General features: G+C 44.0%; 1 protein-coding gene across 3 annotated transcripts; it reads left to right on the top strand.

The window, feature by feature from the left end:
• The first annotated feature begins 1,226 nt into the window (after positions 1 to 1,226).
• nrip2 (nuclear receptor interacting protein 2) lies at positions 1,227 to 22,791 on the top strand. 3 transcript variants are annotated; one of them, XM_053415012.1, is made up of 6 exons: positions 1,227 to 1,951; positions 14,670 to 14,984; positions 17,579 to 17,661; positions 18,165 to 18,250; positions 20,048 to 20,100; positions 20,646 to 22,791. In XM_053415012.1, exons 1-6 carry the CDS (start codon positions 1,796 to 1,798, stop codon positions 20,760 to 20,762), a joined length of 810 nt encoding a protein of 269 aa, XP_053270987.1. In that variant the 5' UTR covers positions 1,227 to 1,795; the 3' UTR covers positions 20,763 to 22,791. The 3 variants fall into 3 exon arrangements, with proteins under 3 accessions (XP_053270987.1, XP_053270986.1, XP_053270985.1); XM_053415011.1 differs by lacking the exon at positions 20,646 to 22,791 and having other exon boundaries at positions 1,227 to 1,434; positions 1,471 to 1,951; positions 20,048 to 20,605; XM_053415010.1 differs by lacking the exon at positions 20,646 to 22,791 and having other exon boundaries at positions 20,048 to 20,605.
• Positions 22,792 to 26,573: the final 3,782 nt, after the last annotated feature.

Below are 26,573 nucleotides of genomic sequence, written 5' to 3'. Positions count from 1 at the left end.
CACCAGTTTAGGTCGAGGAGTTTAACTGAGCACAGTGGTGATTTTTAGACCAAATATATGAAATTATTAAATATATGTATTTTTAAGTTGTATAAAGACATTTTTTATAAACATAATATCTTGGTGAGATGATTAATCTGATTTACAGTCACAAACATTTAAAATCTCAAAATTGACAGTTCCAGGTTATTCATAAATAATTAAAAGCTGGAACTGGTGAATATTTGACATCTGATAAAAAACAAACTACTTCAACAATACAATGGATTCCCTAAAATATTGTTTCTTCTTCTCCAACAAATACCCTCTTGCAGAAATCATCAAACATGAGATGAACAGTTCTGAATATTTACACAGACATGTGACACCAAGGTCTATTAAAAACGCGTTTGACGGATACTGAATCTCTTTATGTGACAGAGACGTTGTCATATTTGATTGTTTCTCTGTGTCGATAAAATATCAGAATAAAACAAACAGCATCTTTCACTTCCTAACACTGATGTGCAGGAGCGTCAACCAGCAGGGGGCAGTACAAGCTTTTTAAACCTTTACATTTCCCAGCAGGATTATTATTGTATTTTCCACTTCACCTTCACAAGGACTCCTAAATAATTTCAAATAAAGATTCTTATTATAGAAACACTCTTCACTTCTCAGCTCTCTCCCCTGAAACCATCTCTCACTCGTTACATTCTAGGACAAATCCACGTTCCCCATGAAACCTTCCACATCTGGAATCATCTCAGGTGCAAATATGTTTCATCATCATCAAGGATGTGGAGCACAGATATTCAATTATCATTTGCAGCTACTTCTTTAAGAGTGGATGGATAAATGGAAGAAATTGTTGTATTTCAATTGACAGCCGCTGCTCTAAAGGAGGAGGCAGAGAAATCAATGGTTGAATCAGTGGAGCAGATCGATCGTCTGTGTGGGGTCAGACCACAGTGATCTCTCCCACACCTCCACAGGCCAATCCCTCCTCAAGGGACCTATACATCAGACCCACATGATGAGTGTGTGTGATGCAGCATCACTTTAAAGACTGAATAATGCAGAGGACCTGATGTCATGTCAACAGATAAGTGTTTTCTATGTAGTGTTGAGGTTTGAAATATTAAAGATGATTGATTTGTCGATTTTGAGAAAATGTGGAGGAGAGCGTGCGTCTGTATCAGAGGGAGGAGGGTCGAGAGAGAGAGGGAGGGAGGAGGAGAGAGAGAGAGAGAGAGAGAGATCCAAGGACAGACAGCACTGAGGGGAGGGGGGGGGGGGAACCACTCTGTCACACCTACCCCACAGCCTCACTCAGCCTCAGTGGGAGACAGAACAGATCTTGATGTTGAGGATGCATGTCTACGTGAGAGGAGCATCCAGGAGAGGACACTAGGTCCCAAAGCTGCACAGACAGATACATGCAAAGGACTACAAGTAACGAGAGAGAGAGAGAGAGAGAGAGAGAGAGAGAGAGAGAGAGAGAGAGAGAGAGAGAGAGCAGAGGAAGCCCAGAGGGCAGGACAGCAGGATTCCAGAGAGGACAGAACAGGGTGGAACAGGCAGCATTTGCAGGGTGATGCTTTTGGGGAAGGACCTGATGAAAAGGATCTGAACAGAGAAGCAAAACCGCTACATTTTGTGATTTCTCCTCCTCATCTGCAAACAGAAATCCTCTGTGTCTCCAGCTGTCTGCAGAGAGATCCCTCTGCTGCTGCTGCTGCTGCTGAGGGTTCACAGTCTCCGTGCTTCTGTGCACAGCACCACATCACACCGCTGTGCTCCGTAGTCCGAGACCATGAGCGAGGCGAAGAAAGGTGAGCTGGCCATCCGGGATAAAGCCATCCTGCACCAGCAGAGGCGTCTGAAGCAGGCCACCCAGTTCTCCCACAAGGACTCTGCTGACCTCCTGCCCCTGGACGGGCTGAAGAGACTGGGCACGACCAAAGACCTGGTGAGTGCACGTCGGGGGAGTTACTGAATGAGGTGCTCGGGTCTTGAATGACTTGTTTGGAGAAGCTGTGTTGTGTGCGTGGTCATGTGGTGAAGGTTGAGTTCAAGTGAGACGGTTTCAAACCCTTGAGAGAAACAGTTCACGGTGGTAAAGTGATATTTGAAGAGTGTTCCATCGACTCACTGCTTGATTTGTTTGACTCAGGGAGGACGACAGAGATTTTTGTCTTTTAATTTCACCCTTTCTTTCTGTTTGGTTAAAACCTGATGTCTACATTACCCACAGAGCAACTTTATATAATGACCTGTTTGGTTGGAATTTCCGTGTTAATCCAATGTCCCCTAATGTGGCCTGGAGCCTGTAGCAGAGACGAGCAACAGGCTGCAGAGGTTCGATCAGTTCTCTCTAACCTCGTGTGACTTCACATGAGGAAGTGGCTCCAACGTGGCTTCGACTATTTCACATAACTCGTAGTAAACAGTCGTGTGTGTAATATTTGCAAATATTTATATGAGAAATCAAAGAAAATGTGGAAAAAAATCTGGATCTGCTGCAAATATTCCATGGCTTCTTCTTTAGATAATTTCACAGCCCCTCCACGAAGCTTCATGGAAATCAGTGCAGCAGTTTTTTTATAATCCTGTTCACAAACACACATAACCTGCTTCCTGGAGGTAACCCCCCCCCCCCCCCGTCCAGTTCCTCCCACTCTAACCAGTGACGTCTCTGCATCTTGTTTTATGCGTCAAAGAGCCCGAAATCCCATAATACTCAGCTCACAATATAGAATAGAAAGAAACAGCAAATGCTCACACTTCAGAAACTCAGTGCATAAGGAGCTATTTTACTCCTAATGCACGACTTCAACTACCATTTGCTTTTTAGCACTAATGCATCTCCCCACTGTGAATGTACCGTATAAATAAAAAAGAGAATTAGTCACTGAAAGGCTCATGAAAGATGCAGAGCTGTGCACAGAGCGGAGCGAGGGCCGAGTCAGAGGTGGTGACGCCTCCGAGCTGCAGGATCCCTCTCAAGTAGCTCCTCGCTTCCCTCTTCCTCCTGAACCCACGCCATCACACACACACACACACACACACACACACACACACACACACACACACACTGTGGAGGAACTCCCTCTAATGATCCCAACACTTTCTGCCTCTCCTCTGACACACTTCTGCTTTGATGGCAGCTTCCCAGAACCCCCCCCCCCCCCCCCCCCCCCCAACCCCCCAGAGCTCTCCAAGAACCTCCACCCGCTCGCTCTGGCACCGGGAAGCAGCACTCGCAGTCCTCTGTGATGCATTTACGTCTGCCAACATTTAATACCAACATTTGCTGTCAGAAAAACATTCCAGCCACCCCCCCCCCCCCCCCACCGCCTCCTTGCTCGTCTTCTTACATTTCTCTTAATCTAATGATAGATGTTGTTTTCTGTCGTCTGTCTTCTCTCCTTAAAGCACCGTGCGTTCCTGCACTAACACATCATTTAGAAATGCCAGTGGGCCAATAATAAGATGTTATTCAAGGTATTAAAACCATCTCTCGCTACTGGGAAGGTTTTTATTTAATATTAGTCCATTATGCTTCTGTAGACTGGAATATCTCAACAGCTACTCAATGGATGAAAGTGAAATTTAATAGACATTCATGTCATGTTCAGAATTAATGATCAGACCCAGACCTGTTCATTGATTGGCTCATAAAAAAAGCCGATATAAGAATTTCTGTTATTGCTGTTTATGTTCCGATATGGAAACTTTTATTTTATGGCCTTTTTGTTCCTAGTTATGGTTTGATAACGACATCCTAAGAATAATCTATGAAGGTATTGGAATTTTTCCAATCCCAAATATTAGGAGTTGGTCCCAAAAAATCCAAGCTAGAATATTTCCCTCATCCAATACGTGCTTAAATACCTGGATTGTTTTTATTCATTACTTTATTAACGATTAATTTAGATTTCAAACAACATCTGCTAAACATCAGCATGTGAGCAATTAAATAACTTTCTGCCTTTGACTGTTGGTCGGACAAATCAAACAATGTGAAGACATAAACTTGGGTTTGGGGATCTGAACTTTTTAGATAAGAGAAATCCGACATCAAAGGATGATCAACAAGTTATTTGTTGAAGTAAATACCTGTAGGTCGCAGCCTTATCCTCGTCTATAGAGTCCTTCTGTTGCAGAAATAGTTTGATGCAAGATGGCTCCACCGGGAGTTTGAGGGCTCTGAACTAAACTGAGATTAGAACCAAGATACCCGTTGAACATCAACATGTTAGCGCTGCCATTCTGAACATGCTGACATTAGCATTTAGCTCAAAGCCCAGTGTTCTGAAATCAAAGCTGCTTGACGCTCGTGTTATCTCTGTGACTCTTACCGGCGGTGGAGATTAGTCAAATGTTACCAGACATCTAAACACAACAAAGCAAATTAATTCACGATAAGATCCCCCCCCTAAAGTTTTCTTTTAAATTCCGGAAGCTTAACATTCAGCTTGTGACTCAACGTGGCCACGGGGAGCACGGTGCGATTTGCATGGCATCTGTAACAAAGGGACCTTCGGTGTCATAAGAGCTTCAGGGACTTGAGAGAGGAGACAGCGTCATGCCTGTGTCACTTCCTGTGAGAGAGACACCATCATTGTTGATGGATGGAGGGAAGAGAGAGAGAGAGAGAGAGAGAGAGCAGAACTGCTGTTTGTCCGTCTGACTATAAATCAGTCTATTTATTCTCCAGTCTACACCCCGCTGGTTCTAACTTTAATAACATCACCAGGAGCTTTTTTCGGGCTTTCTCCAGATAAAGGTCAAATCTTAAATGTCAGACATCGAGTTTTTCTAAAGTAAATCATCATTTTTATTAAGCTTTTCTCGAATATTTAAATGACTTGTTGACGGATGGAGCCGAGATTCCAATAATTGTTCGTTCAAATGAAAAGTCCATTGACTTCATGGTCATAAAAACACACACACACACACACACACACACACACACAAACACACACACACACACACACACACACACACACACACACATCTACCTGCAGCCTCATCTCTCTCCTCTGTTAAAAACCTGTCCTGTCCACTGTGTAATTCCGAAGTGGAGCCACATTATGTAAGAGTGAATTTGTTTTGGTGCTCTTTAGCCTGAGATCATCACTCTCACTCTCATCATCATCATCATCATCATCATCATCATCTTCATCAGCAGCAGCAGCAGCAGCAGCAGCAGCAGCAGCAGCATCACTTCGGCCATGTTGTGTTGCAGAGTGAAGGAGGCAGTGAGCATGAAAAGGGCAAAATGCACTGCTCCTGCGTTAGGGCGGTGGAGGGGAAGGAGAGAGACGGCGGGAGATGGGGTCAGGGAGGATGCACGGTGGAGTGCTGCTGGTTTATATAACACAGCGCAGAGCAGAGAGAGGAGACGTGGGGCGAGGATGTAAAGCGAGCGAGCAGGAGAGGATATAGGGGAGGAGACGGCATCTGTGTGTGTGTGTGTTTGTGTGGAAACATCTGAGGCCGGTTACATTAACGCCTGAGCTTCAGCGCAGAGCGAGTTATTGTGTAACCGCTGTGTAACCTCACTGTTTCCTACTGTTTTCTACTGTAAACACTCGCACAACCGAGGGAGAGATACACGTCTGTTCAGCTGCTAGGCTCAGTTTGTGCAACACCAGGATTTCTGTGGTGAAGCTCTCACATCAACAACTGAACTGATTTCCATGAAACGTGGTGGAAGGATGAAGTGGGTCGGGAAAGAACCCATTGAATGCTGGTGCTGATCCAGATCAGGGGTTAGATCCAGGATCAGGAAAACATTTTTCATATCATTCTTATGGATTTCTCTTTAGACATTTTCGCAAAGGCTGTGCAAACAAAAATTATGAGAATTTTTGTTAAACAAACACACATAGACACACTGTGTGCCCTCAGAAATCTCATATTGGACCGGTTCCACTGCCCACACCTCGTCTGCTGCTGTGAAGCCTCTTTCTTCTCCACCCTGCAGCTCAGCTGTCCATTTGCTCATGTCCCTCTCTTCCAGATGAGTGAATCAGAAAGCTGTGTGTGTGTGAGAGTGTGTATGTGTGTGAGTGTGTGTGTGATTGTGTGTATGTGTGAGTGACGGGCCTGTCTAATCAAGAGACTGGAGTCTCCAGGTACTGGTGAGGATGATCAAAAGCTACAGAACTGGGCTTGAAGGCAGAAACTGTGGCAGAGGAGGAGAATTACAAGTGAGCGGCACATTCGCTGTGAGCATTAAATACAACTTCAATCAGTGGGTTGCTGAACATTTTGTCCAATTTGAGCAGACCCCCGCCCCCCAGACATTTCTAAGAGAGAGATAACAGTGAGGAGAAACGTTCCTTTCCTCAGACCTGGATTCTGTGGACTTGCTGATCTCCTTCTCCCTTTCAACAAGTCCTGAATCTACACGAGCAGCTGGTGCACAGTGTGTCTAATCCTGGAAGAGGTTTCCACATCCTCGTGCATCCCGATTCACTCGTCCAACTCGGCTGTTTATTCCCCCCCCCCCCGGAGGCCGAGCAGCACTTCAAAGACAAGAGCAAACACAACAATGCAACTCCCTGCTCGTCGGCCTCTCGACGGCTTCGCCCCCCCCCCAAAACGAGCAGCGTTAAATCGGGTTGAGATGCCCGCTTTATCATTAGAGAGAGGTTAGTGTCATCTGGAGCTGTGGAGGGGTGGCTCAGCTGCTGCCTCGCTGCTGTGTGGGAAGACAGGAGGCTAAAAATACCCCACGACAAACACACAACAACCCCAACAAGAGGAGAGGGGAGAAGACACAGTGATACTGGGACTGGAGGCAAGAGAGGGGGAGACGTGTCAGTGACGAACGTGTTTGGGTTTTTATTTCAGAGCTGAAGTGCAAAATTGTTGTTGATTAATCAATTTACTGAAGTGATTCAATATTGAGTAGTTTTCAAAGTTGTTTTGATGATTTATGGAATTAATATTCGAAAAAACTCAAAGCTCAGATTTTCAAAATACCCACATTAGACTATTTTTAATTGGATAATTTTACATTTTTGAATTTCTTCAGTCCAGAATTGATCAGACACCAATGCTGCTTAGCTTGTTTGGAAATAAAATGTCCTTCTCTATTCAGCAAGTGAATCTATTTCAATAGTTATATCAACATGATTTATTATAATAGTATAATTAAAGTTTAAAGTCTAATTGAACCACTTATAACGAGCAAATTATTACATAATCATAGCATTTAGCTCCGGCTTGAACGAGGTGCAACTGCAAAGATTATATATTGGATAAAATAAATACAATAAACTGATCTGGAATTTGTTTTTACAAAATCAGTTTGTTCTCAGCACTAACGTAATGACATGTAAACATTAGGGGACACAGTGGAAATCTAAAAACCTCCTGATAAATATTTAATTAGCTTGTTACAGTCGGATCAGGTCATTAAATATCCTCTCGGTGCCGCTGGAGACGGCTTCTGTCGTTTTATCTCCCGTGATGAAATGAAATCAGTGAGTTGAGGTTTTTTAATCTGCAAATTGTATATTTCATGGAGGGTTTTAGGACCTAAAGTGAAAAGATGGGCAGAGATGTTAAAGGGGAGTAAAGTGGCAGATGACTGGAAGGCAGGAAGCAGATGTGGAGCTGCCGGAGCTTCCTGGGTGGTGCGACAGGAAGTCAGCCACCGGGGACGTCCCCTCAGAACGAGAAACAGGGCATTACAGGGCTCACGTGACCGGCTGAGTGAGGGACAGGAGTCTGTAGCAGTCTGGTAATTAGTCCACACGGCAATTAACCTCTAATCTGACTCTCAGAAGGAAGAGCACGGAGAAAAAGAAACTGAAAGAGGCAGAGAGGAGGAGGAGGAGGATGAAGAAGAGTGCTGGCGTCAAACAGCAGTTCTGTCTGAGCTGCAGAGGACTGGTCTGGACTGGTCTGGACTGGTCAGTGTTCAGGGGTCACAACAGAATTCACATCAGTATAATAAACAGCAGAACAGACACAAGGGAATAGTGTCTGTAAGCCAGTCGACCAGTTTAACCTCGAATTTGACCCATTTTCCAAGATGAGAAATAATCAATATCATTTCTATTGATGTTCTCGTGAAGCGTGAAGGCTGGAGTTCTTCTTTATGGCGAACAAATCCCATGAAGAAATCCTAAATGGCACGTATAAACATAATTTCATTGGCGGGGGTAATAAAACCAACAACGTCCGTCTCTTAACACTTTCCAGCTCCCCCAATGTGTTTGTATCAGGAGGCTCTCAAGGAGCCGTTAGTATCACGGAGGTGAGGGTCACGATGCCTCTTCTGTAGCCGTGTTGTTGTGTAGTCATGCTGCTGAGACAAGATAACAACTGAAGCACCAAACACAGCTGTCCCTGAAAAGTGAGGAAATATCTGGTGCAGCAGAGGAAAAGCTCGTTTATCAGCCTCTCTTGTTTTCTTATTCCAACACCAGCTTTAATCAAAAAGGTTTCAATGCAAAAAAAACAACCAATAAACATGGTATGGAAGAAAAACTGGACTATTTTTGTGTTACTGTTCTATTTTTACACGCTGATGCTTCAACAACTGTGTTCAGAGCAGTTTCTGTCTGGAGGAGAATCAGACAGGGAAGAAGAAACAACTCAAAGTCACAGAGTCAAAACACAGAATGCAATTTTCAATCAATTCCTACTGAAGCGTTTGAAATGCAAAATGAAAACTGACAAGACAAGAAAAAGATTCAATAAATCCTACATGTATATCAGTAAACAGGTTGAGTAATACACATTTGGATTTCTAGTTGATATGTCTAGCAGCAGGAAAGTGTGTTTGTGTTGTGGTGCACTTGAACGCTGCATTTGCAAAGTAAACATCAACAAATCCAAGTTATAAGGAGCTGGAGATGATTCAGCTGTGAGTGTCTCCCGTTACACGAGCTCGACCTCCGGCTGCACTGAAGCACTTCCTCATAAAGGATGTTTGGCTTCATTGGCTCCGCACGAGTTAATGCAATCATTTCAAATACTTATCTACTCAGCTAGATGCTCGGCTGACTGCTGCTGCGTGAGGCAGAGAATGCTAAAAGATGAAGATCTCCCCTGTTGAGCTTCATAAACCCGCAATGAGAAATCTAAACCATCAGGAGCGATAAATATTCACTGCTGTGAGATTTGAACAAACAGATTTCACCTCGGAGATGCCAGTTCCACCTCAGCTGCTTCCACCGTGATAAAAAGAAAGAGGTTGGATTGTGCAGATAACAGATAAATTCTTCAGGGGACGCGGCCGCCTGCCGTCTTCATTAGATTTCACCGCAATAAATCCACCAGGAGGTCGTGTGAGTGATGCTGACATGTTAACAAGCCGTCACCGGAACGAGGCGAGAGACGTGTCGCAGTATGGAGATCTGTCACGAGGGAGGAAACTTGTTGATTCAGAGCAGTTCCACACGTTCAGCCTCACAGTGAGTGCACGTTATGATGGGTTTTTAAAAGTCTGACACTGTGGGGATCATCTCACTTAGCAATCCCATAAAATAAAACGTTTAACTCAATGGTATTTTTGCCGTGAGGGATTGGCTCCTCATCCTGTAAGTGTTGGAGCTAAATTTCCCATGATGCTTCGGATCTGGTTTTGTTGCGGGACCATTAAAAAGGATGCAGAGCGAGCTATTAGCAAAAACCTGTTTGCAGGGCGCACAGGCATCTATCACTGGATCACTCAAATATGGAAGAGAACTGAAAAAGGTGAGGATTCTAAAGCAAGAAGGTAAAATACACAGGTACATGGGAGTCGTCTTCTGGTTCAATACAAGCTATGACATCTAAATTGACTTCAGCAGTCTATCAACCGCTCTGAGCTTTACAAGGTGCAGTGGGAATCGACCGGCGGCTCAGTGTCAGACAACCAAACACTCATCCAATTAACTAATGAAGGCTTCTACCTCCTGAGCCCCACCAGACACACAAAGCGCGCATCACACTGAATCTATAAATATGCTTGTGAGGTATAGAGGGGTTGAGGTTTGACGCAAATTGTCGCGATAGGACGCTAAGAGTTTTAAATTAGCACAATCGCCTCAATCTTACTCTCATTGACCTCACACGGTGTCTCCCTGCCTCGTGCCTGTCGCCTTGCAACCCGACTTCAACTCCCCCAACACAAAGTGCAACAGTGCTCACCCCTGAAATGTAAAAACACCAGTTACCACCTGCCAGCAGCTCGCCGTGGCTAACACGATTCGCTCTGGAGCTGATCCCAGAGCAGTCGGAGCTCGGCAGGAGCAGACGTCAGCCGTCAGAGGAAGCAGGGCGAGAATGATAACGGTTGAAATGATTGTGTTCATCGCTGTCAGTCAGATTTCACTCCCCTGCAGATTGATGAGAGCATGGAGGAGAACGATTCATCAAATCACTGAGCTGCTCCTGCTTCTCTCCTCCGACCTGTTGACATAATTAACTCAGACAAGGAGGTTACGTTTTCACCCCTGTACTTCATTCAACATCGTGGAATAGGCCACCAGACTTAATAACCAGGTTTTCTTATGCTGAATCCCAGAGTACAACTTGATTTGTCAACATTTGCATCCTCTTTAAATGAGAATAAGGACAGTGAATAAATGAATAATGGATCCAGAGAGTTCTCAAGTGGAAAAGAGGTCAGATGATGTGAGCACACGGAGAGAAACATCTTCCCAGATGAGGCCGATGTATCTATTGTGTGAAGTGGAACCACTGATTGAATTTGACTGGTTCGAATGGTGAGATAACTTCAGGATTAACATCACTCTCAGGGTTTAGGTTCGTTTAAAGAAGGGAATCAATGAAAGGAAGAAGGACTTTCTTCTATTGATGCAACGAAAGACAGGAGGAGAGGAGAGATAGGAAAAGGAAAGGGGGAGGGAGGGGAAAATGAGAGGCAATGACAGAAAGAATAGGAGAGGAACAAGGGAAATAAGAGGAAATATAAGAGGACAGATGGAAATGATATATGATGTAAGGATCTGAAAGAAAGGTGAAGAGAATAGGAGGTGTAGAGGAAAGGAGGAAGTAAATGGTGATGGAGAAAATGGAGGTAGATTAAGATTGTGGAAATGTATTGGTAAAGAAGTGAAGGATATAAAGGAAAAGGGTCGAGGATGGAAGGGAAGAAATGAAGATGTAAGTGAGGAGAGGAAAAATAAGGCAAGGAAAAGAAAGGGAATATTTGAAGAAAGAAATATTGGATATAAAGGATGAGGCAAAAAGGAAAGAGGGATGAGGAGAGGAAAAGATGTGGTGAGAGGAAAAGAAGACAAGGAAAGATGAGAAAAGACATGAGGGTAAGGAAATAAACAAAATGAGAGAGAATGGAAGAAAACAATGTGAAGAAACGCAGGGAAAAAGAAAAATTAAAGAACTAAAGAGACACGATAAAGGACGGAAAAGGACTATAGCGATGAGAAGAGAAGGAGGGATGAGAAGAGGAGAGAGGAAGAGGCCATCATCAGTCTGTTTATAACTCAGCTAAGCACTACTCTGCCACAGCTGGAGCTCGGGGGGGAACAAATGGGCTCAATCGAACCCAGTGACACGGGGGGGGTGATTACTGTGGTTTGAAGTGCTGTTGTTTTGCAGCCAAAAGAAGACTGGACGACAGAGAGAGAGAGAAAGAGAGAGAGAGAGAGAGATAGAGAGAGAGAGGCCTGTGACCAATTCACAGAAATCTCAAAACCTAAATCCTCTTTTTTACTCTTTTCCAAAAAGCAAAGAAAGACTTGTTGACCTGCCAGGCTCCTTGACTTCCTGAGAACCTGTGGAGGTGTCGGATGGAGCTTCAGATCCTCAGATGGATGAGTAATACCAGGTGCCATTCAAACATAATGGCAGATACCACAGAGCAAGGCCACAGACACCGAAGACATGACCAGGCATGAGGAGATATTATTACAACCACTGTTGTGAGGTTATGGATCCCAGGTCTCTCGGGCGCTGATGCCTTTTTTGCTTTATTTATTCTTCTCTCACCATATTTATTTGTCTCCTCCTCCTCCTCCCTCCTCCTCCTCCTCCTCGTCTTGCTTCCCCCGTCCGTGAAATCCTCTTCATTCTCATTCCAGCCAGGAATATATTTCTATCAGCAGAATCTAGCATCGCTGTCGTGTGGTTAATAGAGCAGAAGATCATTTAATGAGCAGTAGTGTGGAAAGCACCAAACTAAAACTACACAGGCAACAGAATCGCAAAGGGGTGGATGTTGTTTTCAATCTCTTGAGCTTAATGGGGGTCGTAGGTAGACGATGGCGACTGCTGGATGGAACTGGTTCGTGTAGACAGCAGAGGGTTGCAATTTGGAATCAGCCGTTATCTTTAGCTCCATCCACACAACTATATATACGCTAAAAACAAATCACACGTCCAGAGCGCTCAGAAATATCTCAATTCAGCTACAATATCACACTCGAAGAAATGATACACACGGCACAGAATCACCAGGAAAGAGCTCTCCAGTCTGAGCCTTCACTTACAACAACAGTAGCTTCATCAGCTACGCCTCAAGGTTTGTTCTCTGCAGCCGGGAACAACGTGAAGTAGGTGGACAAACCAATTTCTATAAAACGTGTCCGGCTGCAGGCGCAGGCAGCCTGTTGATCGTATTAAGAAAGCAACAGGTGGGCAGATGGGATTGTCCCTTTATGAGACTGGCATTCGCCCTCAGGATACTTAAACTGGGGCTTTACAGCCCTTTGGATGCCAGAGTTGAGCCGGTAAAACATCCAGCTAGTGGTCCCAGTGCCTCAGAGGAGAGGGTTACATTTAATTTGGTGAAGACACAACTGCTGCGAGATGAGTCGCGAGCTGCTTTCAGACCGGCACTGAAGTACAGGCAGTTTACTGAGATGGCAAAATCTACGAGTCTCGTGATACATGTTTGTTAAATATCTCTCTACATCCTGGTGATAGCTGTGTTTGATGGAACCTTGAGAGGAAAGCACATGCTTTGTGTGTTGTATCGATGCAGTGAACCTGCTCTTTTCAAACTGTGCTGTCAGATCCAGGCTCTGGTGGAGCAGCAATGTGATTAGGGAGGAACAGGCAGCCTCAATATAATTTGCTGTGTTATATGGTCCAGAGAGAACAGCCACTACATCCACCGGCCACATGTTGTTCTGAAACAGCAATAACAACAAGCTACCATTAGATGAATATCGTGAATATTAGACAATATTGTTAAAAAACTATATTTCTTTAGCTGTAAAAAAACTTTGTCAAATCTGTGTGTTTTTAAAAAGCTTTGTGTTCTAAGTCAACTGCTGCTTAACACATTCTGAGAATTGTTTTTTGTTAAATTCTACAGTTAAAATATAGCGTGTTAAAATTCGCTCCTATAACTTTTCTAGAAGTGTTTACACAATCTTACACAAGTGATGCTGTAAAGTGTTAATACATTTAGTTGTGTGTGTGTGTGTGTGTGTGTGTGTGTGTGTGTGAGTGTGTGTGTCTGTGTGTGTGTGTGTGTGGGCTGGATTTACACTAAAGCCCAGCGTTAGATTTTTTTAAATAAAGGTGCCAGACTGTAAATCCTCCAGCCTGAAGAATCTGCACATGCACCGTGAGGAGAATCATTACTAGTATAAAAATCTGTGAGATAAAATCATTTACTGTCATTTAAGAAACACAGATTATCTCATTCCTGACTCTATCTATGCTTTGACAGAATATCTACACAGATTATTTGTATCTATATGAATCCTTATGTCACAGCTTTCCTGCTACAAACTGCATCGCTCACACATCAGCAGCTGATGCTTCTGCTTCATTGAGCAGAAAACAGACCTAATTCATCCGACACCTACTTTATCAACTACATCCCGTGTTTATACTGTTCATTCAATAAACAGAGGCAGTAAACAGACACAATTCTTGCTTATAGACTCAATACTAGTCTTTAAATCCCTGATTTATCAGAGCAAATGCATCCGTTGGCTGATTTTGAATGAAAAGACAATATTTCCCTTCAGTTTATGATCTTAACAGTGTCGTTTGGCTCCTATTGGATCAGAGCAGCATTTTTTAATTCCTCCCCTCGTCTCTGTGGTGATCATTTTCTGACTGTGAAGATTATCTCAAGCCCCAAAAGAGTTAAGCTGACATTTTTCTTACACTGTGACCCATAAATCTGTTTTTTTCTTTGCTTCATTAAATGAAACTGAGATCACAGTGCGTCGCTTGTTATCTGCAACAGTCTGTCAGGATAATATAACTTTAAATATTTATCTTTACACCAGGACAGCAGCTCCCTGTCCTTCAACACATAGTGACTCTATTCAATGACAGTTGAAGGCCAAGACTATGAGTACAGCTGCACCTACATATAATTTGCATTATAGGAATAATCTTCTGATTATCATTTGATCGATGTTTAGTCATTTGATCAATCAGACATCAGATGAACTGGTCAAGCTGGTTTTCAAACGTCTTGTTTCAACCCTGAGATTCAGTTTTCCTACACTTAGGTCAAAGTTTGTGACCTTTTAACGATCAGATTTTTGTCATTTATTCGTAGAAAAATAACAAAAACAACTGCACTAGCATCCTAAGTGAATTATTGTGATCAATATCAGTCTTAACCAAACACAGACACGACCGGCATCTGTTTCCTCGCCATCGCTGAACTCCGGCACACGACCCTGAGATGACCTCACATCTGTTTTATTGTCTCTCCTCCTCAGCAACCTCACAGCATCGTGCAGCGCCGCCTGATGGAGGGAAACATCACCCGGCTCCGAGGCGAGGCCCGGGACACCAGCGGCAGGATCCGCTCCCCGCTGGCCGACAGCAAGGACGGGCCCGCCGACGCCGAGGAGAAGAGCGAGAGCACGGCCGACGACTCCACGGAGGAGAGGGAGTCCCTGGAGGAGAGCGAGAGGAGCCTCCGGTCGGACGAGGAGGACGACAGCAGCGAGGCCGGAGCCAGGCCCGGGGCCGAGAAGGGCGAGGTCACGGAGAGGTCGACCCTCCTCACAGCTCTGGTTGTTCAGTGCAAGGTACTGTGTCGTGTGAAATGTGCTGAAAACAAGAGACGAGACAGAACCTGCAGCGCTCTGCTCATATAACTCATCATTTGAAGTTTTCATTTAGATAAAGGTCCCTTCGACGCACATCCTCCACCAATCAGGACCTTCCACAGAATCTGATGGCAGGAAGGACCAGCCAGGGCAGTGAAACCAGGATTCGTGTTATATGGTCACGTTTTCCTGAACCACCAATAATCCCTCCACCACCTCTATGAATACTGAGTGTCTCTAAAATGAACATGGTCCATGTTTCTAGTAGATTCAGCCCCCCCCCCCCCCCCCCCCGCCTATTACTCATTGTACATTACTCGGTTTTATCATCAACTTGTTAAATGCAAAGTGTTCCTCAGTTACTCATTCGGCTGCTATTTTTAAACTTCACGAACAGAGAGAGAGAGAGAGATTCTTTTTATTTTTTGTGCACCGCAGGGACTGAGACAAAGGAGCAGGTTTGTGGGCCTGCTGATAAGCCCGAGTGCCTGTGAGGACAAAGAGAGCTCAGCTCGCTCTGCACAGAGGCTGAGGATCAAAACAAGGCTCAGGGAAACTGTTGGTGCTTCAGTTCCAAACGGGGGGGAAAGACCCTCAGGTCAAGATATGGATTTATTAGGGCGATGGCACGACAGAGAAAGATATACAGTAGACGTCAAGTCTGATTTGAACAAAAAGAGTTTGTGTGATAACTCCTCGATTATAATCCGAAGTATTTTTATAAATATGTTAAATTCGCTAGATCCTATGAACACACACATAAATATTAGTCCTTTAAACATTCCTGTGTGATTTTGAGGCTTCAGTGTATTTATGTAATTCATAAGTCCACTGAATCCGACTTATACCTATTTACTCTGCAGCGGCCGAGGATTCATGACCATCGATTTATAAATAATTTATAAAATATCGGTCAATTCTGGAAACCTCACATCACCTCTTTCATTCAAACGCCTCACTTTGCCTGACCAACAGTTTTGAACCTATATACCAGTCAACTATGTTATATATGATCTAAAAATTTAAATAACTAATTGAGAAGCAAATACTGTAACATTTCCATATCCCCAAGTATATAATTTAAACTGTAGAGCGTTGGTGCTGCTGTGGTTGTAGTTTATCCGACAGTACTTAGCAATAAAAGACTTTAAAGTAGCTGTAGATTTATTCAACAGTGGAAAAATCCCTGCATGTTCTAAGAGGCAGTTGACAGTGGGGGGGGGGGGGGGGGGGGGAGGGTCTGTGCGAGCTGCTTATCTCACATGCAGAGCGGCCATATGTTCTGCATACATTCCTCATGCTTCCTACATTTATTTCCCCACAAACATGCTTCTTGCTTGTGTACATGTCGCCTGACGTCAGCTTAGAGGAGGCTGATAAGAGAGACGGCTGCAGACACGAGTTCCCATGATGCACTGCAGATCTGCTGCACAGAGGCTGAGCCGCGTCTTTGTGACGTGAAGCGCCCGGCGGCAGCAGAGCAGCCGGCCGACGCAGCAGAAGAAGAAGAAGAGACATGTCAGTTTAAACTAGGACAAACAGCCTGTTGGCATTTCAACTGTAATAATCTAACTTGAGTCCCCGGAGAAAGTTAAGAAATAAGAAAAACATGTATTTGCTTTTTTTATAGTTTAGAGTTTGATGTCTGTTCTTGAGATATGGAACACTTGCGGCGAGCTTTGGGCTTAGATTGGAATAATAAACTATAGACAGAGACAAGGAGGTTGTTTCCCTGCTTCTGTCCTCTAAGATAAGATGTGCTAACTGTCTCCTGGCTTCACATTCAGCTCATGCACAGACATGATGCTGCACAGACACAGAGATTGAACCAACAACAGTAAAGCTGCAGGTTTGAAAACAAAAACAAAGAGCTGCAAGATGCTAAAATGTTGATGATAGCCACTTTAAAGACATGAGTCACACTGCAGGAGGGATTATATCATAAATCAGATCACATGTGCATTTCTCTCTCCAGTGAGTTTGACTTGCGAGTTGAATGTGGACGTACAGCATGACTCACACGGCTGACATCTCACATTTAGCTGATGCCTGCAAGATCATTAACTGTGAGAAATCAAAGTGCACTAAAGCAACGAGTGAATCCTGTTGGGAAACGGAGTCAGCAACACGAACTTGACACATCAGCAGAAACAATCCCGTTAAACAACCCGTGATCGGCGATGGAAAACCCTTCGCTGGTTTATTTTTAACTGGAATATTAAATGTTGTGCTGCTCAAACAAACACCTGCAGCATCGACTGATTCAAACCTCCAGGGCAGAATCAATACAGAAATAACATTTGACTTGAAGACGAGAGCCGAGTGCCAATGGGAGTTTTGTTTTGTTGGCGTAAAGTTGATTAAACGTTGAATTGGACCGTTTTTTGGGGGATTGGCAGTTTCACAAAGTGGATTAATTCAAAAAGAAAAAGAGATCAGTGGTTTTTAACGGCTCCCCAGTGTTGTGTTGGTGTGCAGTAAGTGAATGATGGTTTCCACACGTGCGGTGGTGCCAGACCGAAGTGGAAAACCCCCCCCCCGTGACACCGAAATCCCCTCTGTCTCCCCCACAGTGCTGCGAGAGCGAAGTCAACGCATCCATCAACACCGGCATTCAACACAACCACATCTCCACCTCCTGCTGCCAGAGGCTGGGGTAAGAAACACCTTCTATGGCCAACACACACATAACCTGCTAGAAGCTATTATCTATTAATATGTTGGACCAGAGTTTAAAAACAAGACCATTAAACAGAAAAACAAATGGATTAAAGAAATGTTTGAGGAGAAGTTGGAGCTTATAGACTTTTATTTGATGTTTTTTCCCCCAGACGCTTAAAGACCTGAATTCACCTTCATCTCTAAGAAGAGACATTTTAAAAGCCTATTAAAGCTCCGTCGTCAGATCAGGGTGTGAAAAGGATTGAGACATTATGTTCTCGCCCCTAATTTCAGATCAGCTCTAACGGAAAAAGGTGAATAGCAGAAGCTGCAATTATAGTCTTCAGAATCAGGGCTAATCAATTCTCAGCGGCACAAAGGACAAAGGGATTGAGAAGAGCGACTTTATATTTTCTGGGAAATATTGAATCTAATCAAATGAAAAGAAACCAAGAAGTATGAGAACGATTGAATATATTGTTTTCTGTGTGTTATCAGGTTGGTGCCCGTTCAGGACGGCTCAGTGACGGGTCTGCAGCTGCAGCTCGGCCGACAGACGCTCCAGTGCTCAGCTTACGTCAAAGGTGAGAATATAAGATCACACTGGGAGGAATGATTCATTTACTTTCACAGGTTTTAGGTCTTAAGTGAGTTCTGGATAAATTAAATCAGGACCGAGTGATGAGGCACCGATTCTCAGAATCAAGAAGTATTTCTCGTCTGGCAGCCATGAGCACGTGGACTAAATCTAGCTCCAATCCATTTACAAGACATTTCACTCTGTAAGTGAAAACTGTGACCTGCTGGTGGCGCTATAATTAAATCAGGAGATCATCCAAGTCATGGGGATTCATCCTATGGGCACATTTGGATATTTAAACCCAATTTCAAGGCAATCCATCACATAGTTGTTGAGTTGTTCACTTTAAAAGCACAAATATAAGTTGAGTTCTAGCAGTGCCTGCAGAGTGTGAATATTACTTCTGCAGAGATTTAATTAAATGGGATTCGTCTCTGCACCTCACGCTACGTGTGTTCTCTTCCCGGCAGAAATTAGCAATAAATAAAACAAATAAAAGAAAAGGTCAAACCAGGTCGACCTTCCAGGGAAAGAGCTCCTGGTACAGAAAGAGATCACAAGTCACGAACACTCGACTGTCACCACAAAACAAACCATTTGCCAATTTGATTTTTATGTCATAAAATCGATTCAGGAACTTGTCTAAAAACGCAGATAAACTGTTGTAAACTCTAAAAATCCAAAGCATGAGCAGGAATTTGTTTTATCTGAGTCTCTTTGCATCACTTTCCTTCTCTGGATGTGAAAACCAGAGTTTATTTTTGTCTCGGGTAAAAAGAGAAAGTTGCTGATTTCCTTTTAAGGCCACTTTCCTTCAACTGACTGATCACTGTTTTTCTTTTAAATGTTATTCTTACTTGATTTTGAGGTTCACACGATTTAGTTTTCTGTTTTTCTTGTCTAGACAAAAAAAAGCAAACACTTTAAAGATTAAAGATTAGAGATGTGTCTGTAAATCAGACTTGATTTGCCCAGTAAGAACCATGAAGGCAGCGCAGCAGCAGCAGCAGTGGGAGAGAAGTCAGAGCCTGATTGGATAATAAATCAGGTCTGGAATCTAACGTCCAATCACAACAGCTCCTGTATGTTGTAACAGCTTCGTTGATGCCAGGAGCGTCTTTCAGTTGTGTTACTAAACACAATAACTGCTTAACAACATCCTAAATGTCTTTTCTTACTCTCTTTGCTCCGACTGTCGATAATCATGAACGTCCTGTATCTTTGTGTAACTTGAGACACACCCACTTTGATTATCCAGATCCAAGCTCTTTGCCCCAATGTTTCTATTTATTATACTAACATAGTTTCATGAGAATATCATATTAAAGTTTTCATCGAACTCGGCTTCAACGTCCAATAGTCCTTTGGTGAATATTCCTCCTGACACCTCAGAGGACGTGTTCTGCTCACAAAGACCAAACAAGATCACACACGTGATTATTAATGTTGCACTTTGTGTCCGGACCTTCTCCTTAATCTCCTCACCAGTGAGTAATGACTTTAATTCAACGTGTAAACCCGGCGCCCGACTCCTTCGTGCATATTTAATTCTCAACCCGGCTCTGAAACTCTAAATGTGACACTGCAGAGCTCATACAAGTCCTCGCACGTACATGTGCTTATCAGGGCTTGTTAGTGCAAGAGGGAATCATTTGGTTGTGTGGTTGGTTTAACCTGGTTTCCAGGCTAATGTATGCATGTTGCCACGGAGGGTGTTGATGAACGGGAGCCAGAGTGATTCAGTTTCTTTCTTTCGTTCCTCAGCCTCTGCTCTAATCTTTCTTCTTTCCCCCGCTTCCAGAGGACGAGGCGTTCGAGCTGTGCCTCGGTCTTCAGACTCTGCTGGAACTCAAAGTAAGTTTCTCATTTGCTTTGCTAATATGTTGTCTTTATGACGTGGGTTGTGGTACGTTCAAGAAAAGACCGACTCCAGAATATACACATGGCCTGGGAAAGTACAAACTCTTAGAAATAGATGTTCTGTAAGATGGGGTTATCTAAGGCTGGGGAGTGTTACCTTCCATCTGCAGCCAGCTGTGCAGGTAGAACCCAGAGAAGATTGAAATGAGGACATCCCGTGACGACAAATTTCCAATCTGCACGTGTGAGAAATGCAATTTAAATCCCCTGAAGAGACAATCGGAAGTTACTGCTCTCTGCAGTTCCAGTGTTGCATATGCTGATGTCAATTAGAGGGAGTCGAGTGGAGGTTAAGAAATTAACCTGAGTGCTCATTGGGTAAATTAGCCCTAAAGGATGTTGTAATGTACGATAAACATATTAATACGAAGCTCCTGCACTCAGCTTTAACTCGTCCACTTGTATTTCCAGTCTGCAATGTACACAGGAGATAATTAACTTCAGTTGTCACAGTGTAAAAATGATGTTTCCTCTCTCAGTGCTGCTTGGACCTGAGCAGCCGGGTCCTGAAGCTGCAGGGCTGTGGCGAGGAGCTTCCCTTCCTCGACCCCTCCATCGACAGCCAGTGCCAACACGACACCAATGAGAACCTGTGAGTCCGACTCCACCGGCGATGATCGATTCCTCGGGTCCTGACCGGTCGCAGCGACGTGGCACGATGCCATATTTCTGTTTTTTGTGTTTTTGTCTGGACCATCTGATGACAGTGCCTCACGCTGCCCGAGCACGGACGAGCATTCGCCGCCGTCCTTGAGTTTACATCATCGTGTTTGTAGAGTCGAGACATTCACCATGATTATCTCTTAAATTAGTTTAGTTCCCAGAGCGGACGATGGCTGATCCCTCCTCTGTGGGTCTCATCGTTCTTTATGATTATTCTATATATTCATCCCGACTGCTCTGCTGAGCTCAGGTGCACCGATGCTCTCCACCAACAGAACCATCAGAGTTATTTAAAGTGGAATTCAGTGGGAATATTTTGTGATTTGACTGTCGAAGAAAATTACTTTTAATCAACGACAAATGTGTTAATTGTAAATCTTTCAGTTTGGATTCTGTTGAAAGAAATATTTTCATATTTTGGGGAATCAGCTTTGAATTATAATAAGTTAGAAATGAAGGAGATTGCAGCTGCAGCCAATTAGCTTAGGACTGGAAACAGAGGGAAACAGCTAGACTGACTGGGTTTGATGGGAAACATTAAGTACAAGTACAAGTACCCTTGGATAAGAAGTGCTGGATTAAACAGAAACAAATATATTAAGTGTTAATCTGTGAGATTATTTTTACTATTGGTTATTCCTAACAGGCTGCAGGCTGCAACCTTATATTTACCTATTTATAAAAGTGGGTTTAATCTCCTCAACATCAACGTGAAAGCAAATAAGTGCATATTTTCCTAAAATGTCAAACCATTCCTCAACGAGTCAACATTAAACACACATCTCTCAAGTTGCGGTACTCAGGATGCCCTTTCCAGTGGTTTCAAAAGAACATTTTGAGAAGTTATTTGAAGTTATTTGAAGTTATTTGAAGTTATTTGAAGTTATTTGAAGTCTTGTGAATCAGGCTACCTCCTCCTCCTTCAGAAACAGGGACAGGTTCTCATGTAGAATTTTAAAATAGATACCAGAGTTTCTGACGTACTCATATTCAAACTTCGCCCCCCTTTTTCTTTTCCTATCACAGAGACTGATGTGGTTACATTTTCCACGAGCACACGCACACACACACACACACACTCAGAGACTCAACTGCAGAATAGTTCCCCTAAAAAAAAAAAATCCCTCCTGATGAAGAATCGACTTCAGGCCAGACGGACAAACATGCTTGAGTCAGACTCAGCTACAGGAATATCAAAACATTCCATCTGCATGACTTTGTAAAGTTCTGCCTTTGTATAAGTCTGCATGTTTGTGTACTAGTGCGATTGTGTCACGTTGAACGTCTGAAGGGGCCGTGTGTGTGCGTGTGTGTGTGTGTGCTTTTGTGTGCATGTACCGTGTGTGTGTTAGGAGTCAACAGCAGGGTTTTTCCACCTTGTTATTGCTCCGGTTTCACATGAGTAGGGGGGCAAATAGATTTCTTGGTGGCCTCGTCTGCCCCCAGCCGGTCCACGAGCTCCGGTAAGAGCAAGCTGCCAAAAGGCCGACCCCCCCGCTGCCTTCCCTCTCTGCCTCTGTCAGGAGGCTCCGATCACTCGGCTGTGCCAAGGCCCCTCTCCGAGCTCATCCTCCTCTTCGTCCAACCTCCTTCTTTCAACCCTCTCACTCTTGACACCTCATGTTTTTTGCTGATTTGCCCGTCACAAGCGCAGGAGGAGGAGGAGAACTCGCTCCACACTACAGCGCCGCCTGCCTCTCTCGTCTCGGTGTGTTTCCATCGTGTGGCGACTGAAGAGCTGCCTCAGTCGTGCTCACAGGAGGACATCACGCTCTGCTTCAGTTCCCATCGAACCAGGAGCTGGTCCACACGTAGATTGAAGATGTTTAGTTTCTCTTTGCTGTACTTGTGACCTTCCTGCGCCATACGAGAGGAAATCGATGTAAGACAGAAGTTTATTTTTGGTGTTTCCCTTCTTCTGAACAGTATTTTCTCTGCCTAATAAAATATGTATTCTGGCTAGCTCTCTGTGTCGTCGTAACTTAATATAACATAAATCTGCCCAGAGGACTGATGGGACCATTATGTGAAAGGGCAGCCACTTGAAAAGCTCTGGCCCCCGTCTTTGAGGAGAATGTGAAACAGCAGAGTGCTCGTGGGAGGTTCTCCACTATAGAGCAGCTGGTTTCTAGTTCTCCTGGACCTCACATCGATTCCCATGGTCTGGACGAGCACTGACACTCCTGTCTGTGCCCTGCGAAGGAGCATCCTGCTGTTTTTGAGAAGCTTGTCAAGTCAGAGCAGAGAAAGCAAGATGTTCCCACAGCACCAGGGAGCTTCACCACTTGACCCTGTGACCATGGAAGATCCCCTCCTCACTGTTCTGCCCTCGTCAGTCCCACAGAGAGAGGACGGTCCCAGTCAGGTCTGTCCCAGCAAGTCGCAAATCAAGTTTCATGTCCTCGACCGAGTCCAAGTCAGGTTTTCAAAAAGCAAATATCCAGTTTTTCTACTCGCCATCAAGCCTGACTCAAATCCACCTCTATGCTTTATTACAGATGCTCCTGTGATCAACACAGAAAAAGCAATAATACATCAAATAATAAATCAGACTAGATGGTATATAAATATAAAATATACAATAATAATAATAGAAGTCACTAATATTTACTTTATGGTAAAACTAGAGTTGTGCTGCTAAATAAAGGTCTAGTAATATACTAACACTAACATTAATAATACTACTACTACTAATAATCATTTCCTGCCTTTTTCCTCCTCTGAGAAACATTTTCCCCTTAAACACATCAAAGTGCCTTCCTCTTGTCAGAGCTGTCATGAAATGCTGTTCACTCGTTCCGGCTTCATGTGGCAGCCGTCAGCAGCCGAGCGCCGGGGGAACACGGGGGAAAGAACGTTAGAGGAACAACAGAGCTCGTTAGAGAAGACCCCCCCCCCCCCCCCCCCCCCCGCTCTCTCTGCTCACCACATCCTGCTCACACTGCAGCAGGTTACACCTCCACGCTGCAGGAAAGTACCACCACTCGAATATTATCACAGCAAACACGAATGAGGTGGCCTCTCCTCTCTTTGCATTGGTGCCTCCAGACCAGTGCTCTGCAGTCGCTCCATCTCTAAAACCACTCGAGACCAAACCGGTCGTTACGAGAAACACACGCCCGTGAGCGTGCACTGACTTCTTGACCTCGAGATCAACTGTGGTAGGCAGCTACTTGTTGAATCTGGCTGTGCAGCAGACGGGTTCCGTGCAAGGCAACATGTCACATCCGCTCATAGCAAACTGATCCACAGTTCAAATCTGCACCAAGAGGAGAAAAGACAAGTGTAACATGGTTATCTCCAGAATGCCCTTCGTTAGCCATGAAGGATGAATTCTCTGAGACTAGTTTAAATCAGGTGTATGAGCAGAATCTGTCTTCAGCAGGTTCAAGAACAGGTAGATATACAGTAATATGACTTATAGTTATTATATTATTCTTATTGTCATAACCTATGATTCAAAGGTTGCATATTTTATACAATGACTCGGTGGCACTGAACCTCAAGGTGATGCGCTCTACTGAAAATTTGTATCTATAAAAGCAGATCATAAATAAAAAGCTATATTTACATTTTAAAAGTTAATAAACACTGTTAAAACCCTGGAGGTTGTAGTTTTAGGGAGAACAAGTAGAGTAATCAGTGTATTTGTTTGGACTATTTTCAGTGATGGAGTTAGAAAGTATTTTGGGCCACATCCAGTACAACAGTATATAATAATATACTCTGCAGATCAGTGTATGTGAAACTAATTAACTAGTGATTTGCAGCATTGGACTTCTGCTCCACTCCACATGAAGCTGAGGAAGACGAGTGTGGGCAGGAGGACTTTGACTTTGTCACCGACCTTTGAGTTGAGTTCACATCCCACTCGTCCGTCCTCCAGAGCCTCATCCCAGTCTGTTCACTCCCACACCAGCAGGACTGTCTGCAAGTCCGCCAACACGCAAGGATTTACTCTGCCTGCGACCGCAAATAGATTTCTGTCTCTTTTTGTCTTTCGTAGCCTCTGCTCCCTCACACATACACACAGAGAAACACACAAACACACACTGCAGCCCTGCTGGGGAGTCACTCAGTGGGGATGACCCATGAGTGTTAACCCCAGAGAGGGACGTAGGAGTGTTGTGAGGAGGTTATTGATCAGAGCCCTTTCCTCTGTGGTGATGCAGCTGTTACTGGATGTAGGGAACATGCAGCTCCAGTGAGTGGGAGATCCGAGGGTCAATAACAAGACAATGAAAAACCTTTAAGCTCTCGCCTGGAATGAACAACAGGGAAATGTACAAAATAATAGAGTTCGACTGCAGAGAACAGGACAAATGCCATGTTCATTTAATTTCTCTAAATTGTAAATAGTGTTCGGCCAAGGCCCCATGAAACAAACGAATAGCTACATCCTGTTTTAAGATACCCGGAAATGACAACTTGGATAAAACCTAGTTTCCCCAACATGAGGTGTTTGAATAAAAAAACCTCCACCACATTAAAAGAGAACCCGGCATCCGGGGACTACATGCCAAGACAAAATGTGTCACCATCTTTTAAATTCAGTTGAACAACTGACGCCACTTAACACCAATTTCCTGTGGGAAATCCCGATCTGTGCACGATGGCCTTCCCATCAAACCGCCGTCTGACGTGGTGCAATGATGAGAGGTTGTAAAAAATACCTCTGTCTCTGCAATCGTGCATCCCACCATGAAACAATCATAAAAGCACATTTGAACAGGGGTTATGATTCATCCTTGCAAACAAGCAGCTCGGTCACTACATGACCAATTTTCCAGTATCACCTGTTTTTTCCAAAAAAGTGTTCATGTAAGCATCACTACCCTGAAGGTGATGTCACTCCAAATCAACATCTTTAAAAGACTTAAAGACCAAACACACAAATATGACGTGTGCTTATTAAGATTCTATTCAGCCTCTCATGGACCAGCTTTCCTTCTTGACCTCAGCGTGACACCGAAGCTTAAGAAGAAGAACTGTTTCCTCCTCCACTGATCAAAACTCCCTCAGAACTCATCACTGAACGCCTAAAATGTGTGTGGAATGAAAACCACAACACTTTCAGACAACTGAGTATTATGAAACTTAGTCAGATCACAATCCTCTCTGTATCTGCACAAGATTAAAAAAAAACAGTGGCAGCAGCTTTTTCCCCAGTGAGCATCAAACACCACAGAATTAAACCTGACGCAGGCAAAAAATTGGTTGTTGTTAATCAGTGGTGTCAGTCGCCTCAGCCGCTCGGAGCTGTGGATGTTACGTGATGGAGTCTGTGCAGGCGGGGGGTCCAGCTGTCTGTCAGTCAGGATCAGATCCACATCACCCCACCCACCTCCCACTGTGCTGCACATGGACTCGGGGCAGAGATCTCGAGAGGGGGATGAGCCAGGGAGGAGAAAACAGCTTCTGGGATCATGTGTTATTACCTCCGTCATATCTGCTGAAGCTCCACACTCACAGTACTTTCAATTACTGAGTCTGATCAGCGTTTGTTGGTTTGCAAGATAATTGGTGCCCATTAAGCTAGGGGTGAGGACCCTCTGAGGGGGGCTCGGGATGATCTCCTGAAATTAAAAACAATTCAATATCATAGTCTAGACATATATAAATAAAACCCTGCATATTATCATCAGCCCTCTGAATTCCTTCGTCTCCTGTGAACCCCGAGGTGATTACCACAGATTAGAGAAAGCATCAGCTCCAGTGAATTAAATGTGCAAGCAGGTGAATTG

Source organism: Pleuronectes platessa, chromosome 22, assembly GCF_947347685.1.
Source record: "Pleuronectes platessa chromosome 22, fPlePla1.1, whole genome shotgun sequence".
In the NCBI taxonomy this organism is placed as follows: Eukaryota; Metazoa; Chordata; class Actinopteri; order Pleuronectiformes; family Pleuronectidae; genus Pleuronectes; species Pleuronectes platessa.
This window is presented reverse-complemented; position numbering and strand designations above follow the sequence as displayed.

Excerpts from the sequence above, each read along its gene's own strand:
- nrip2 (XM_053415011.1), top strand. The coding sequence starts at position 1,796 with ATGAGCGAGGCGAAGAAAGGTGAGCTGGCCATCCGGGATAAAGCCATC. Across the intron at positions 1,952-14,669 it reads TGGGCACGACCAAAGACCTG|CAACCTCACAGCATCGTGCA; the intron begins GTGAGTGCACGT and ends TCTCCTCCTCAG. Across the intron at positions 18,251-20,047 it reads GTGCTCAGCTTACGTCAAAG|AGGACGAGGCGTTCGAGCTG; the intron begins GTGAGAATATAA and ends CCCCGCTTCCAG.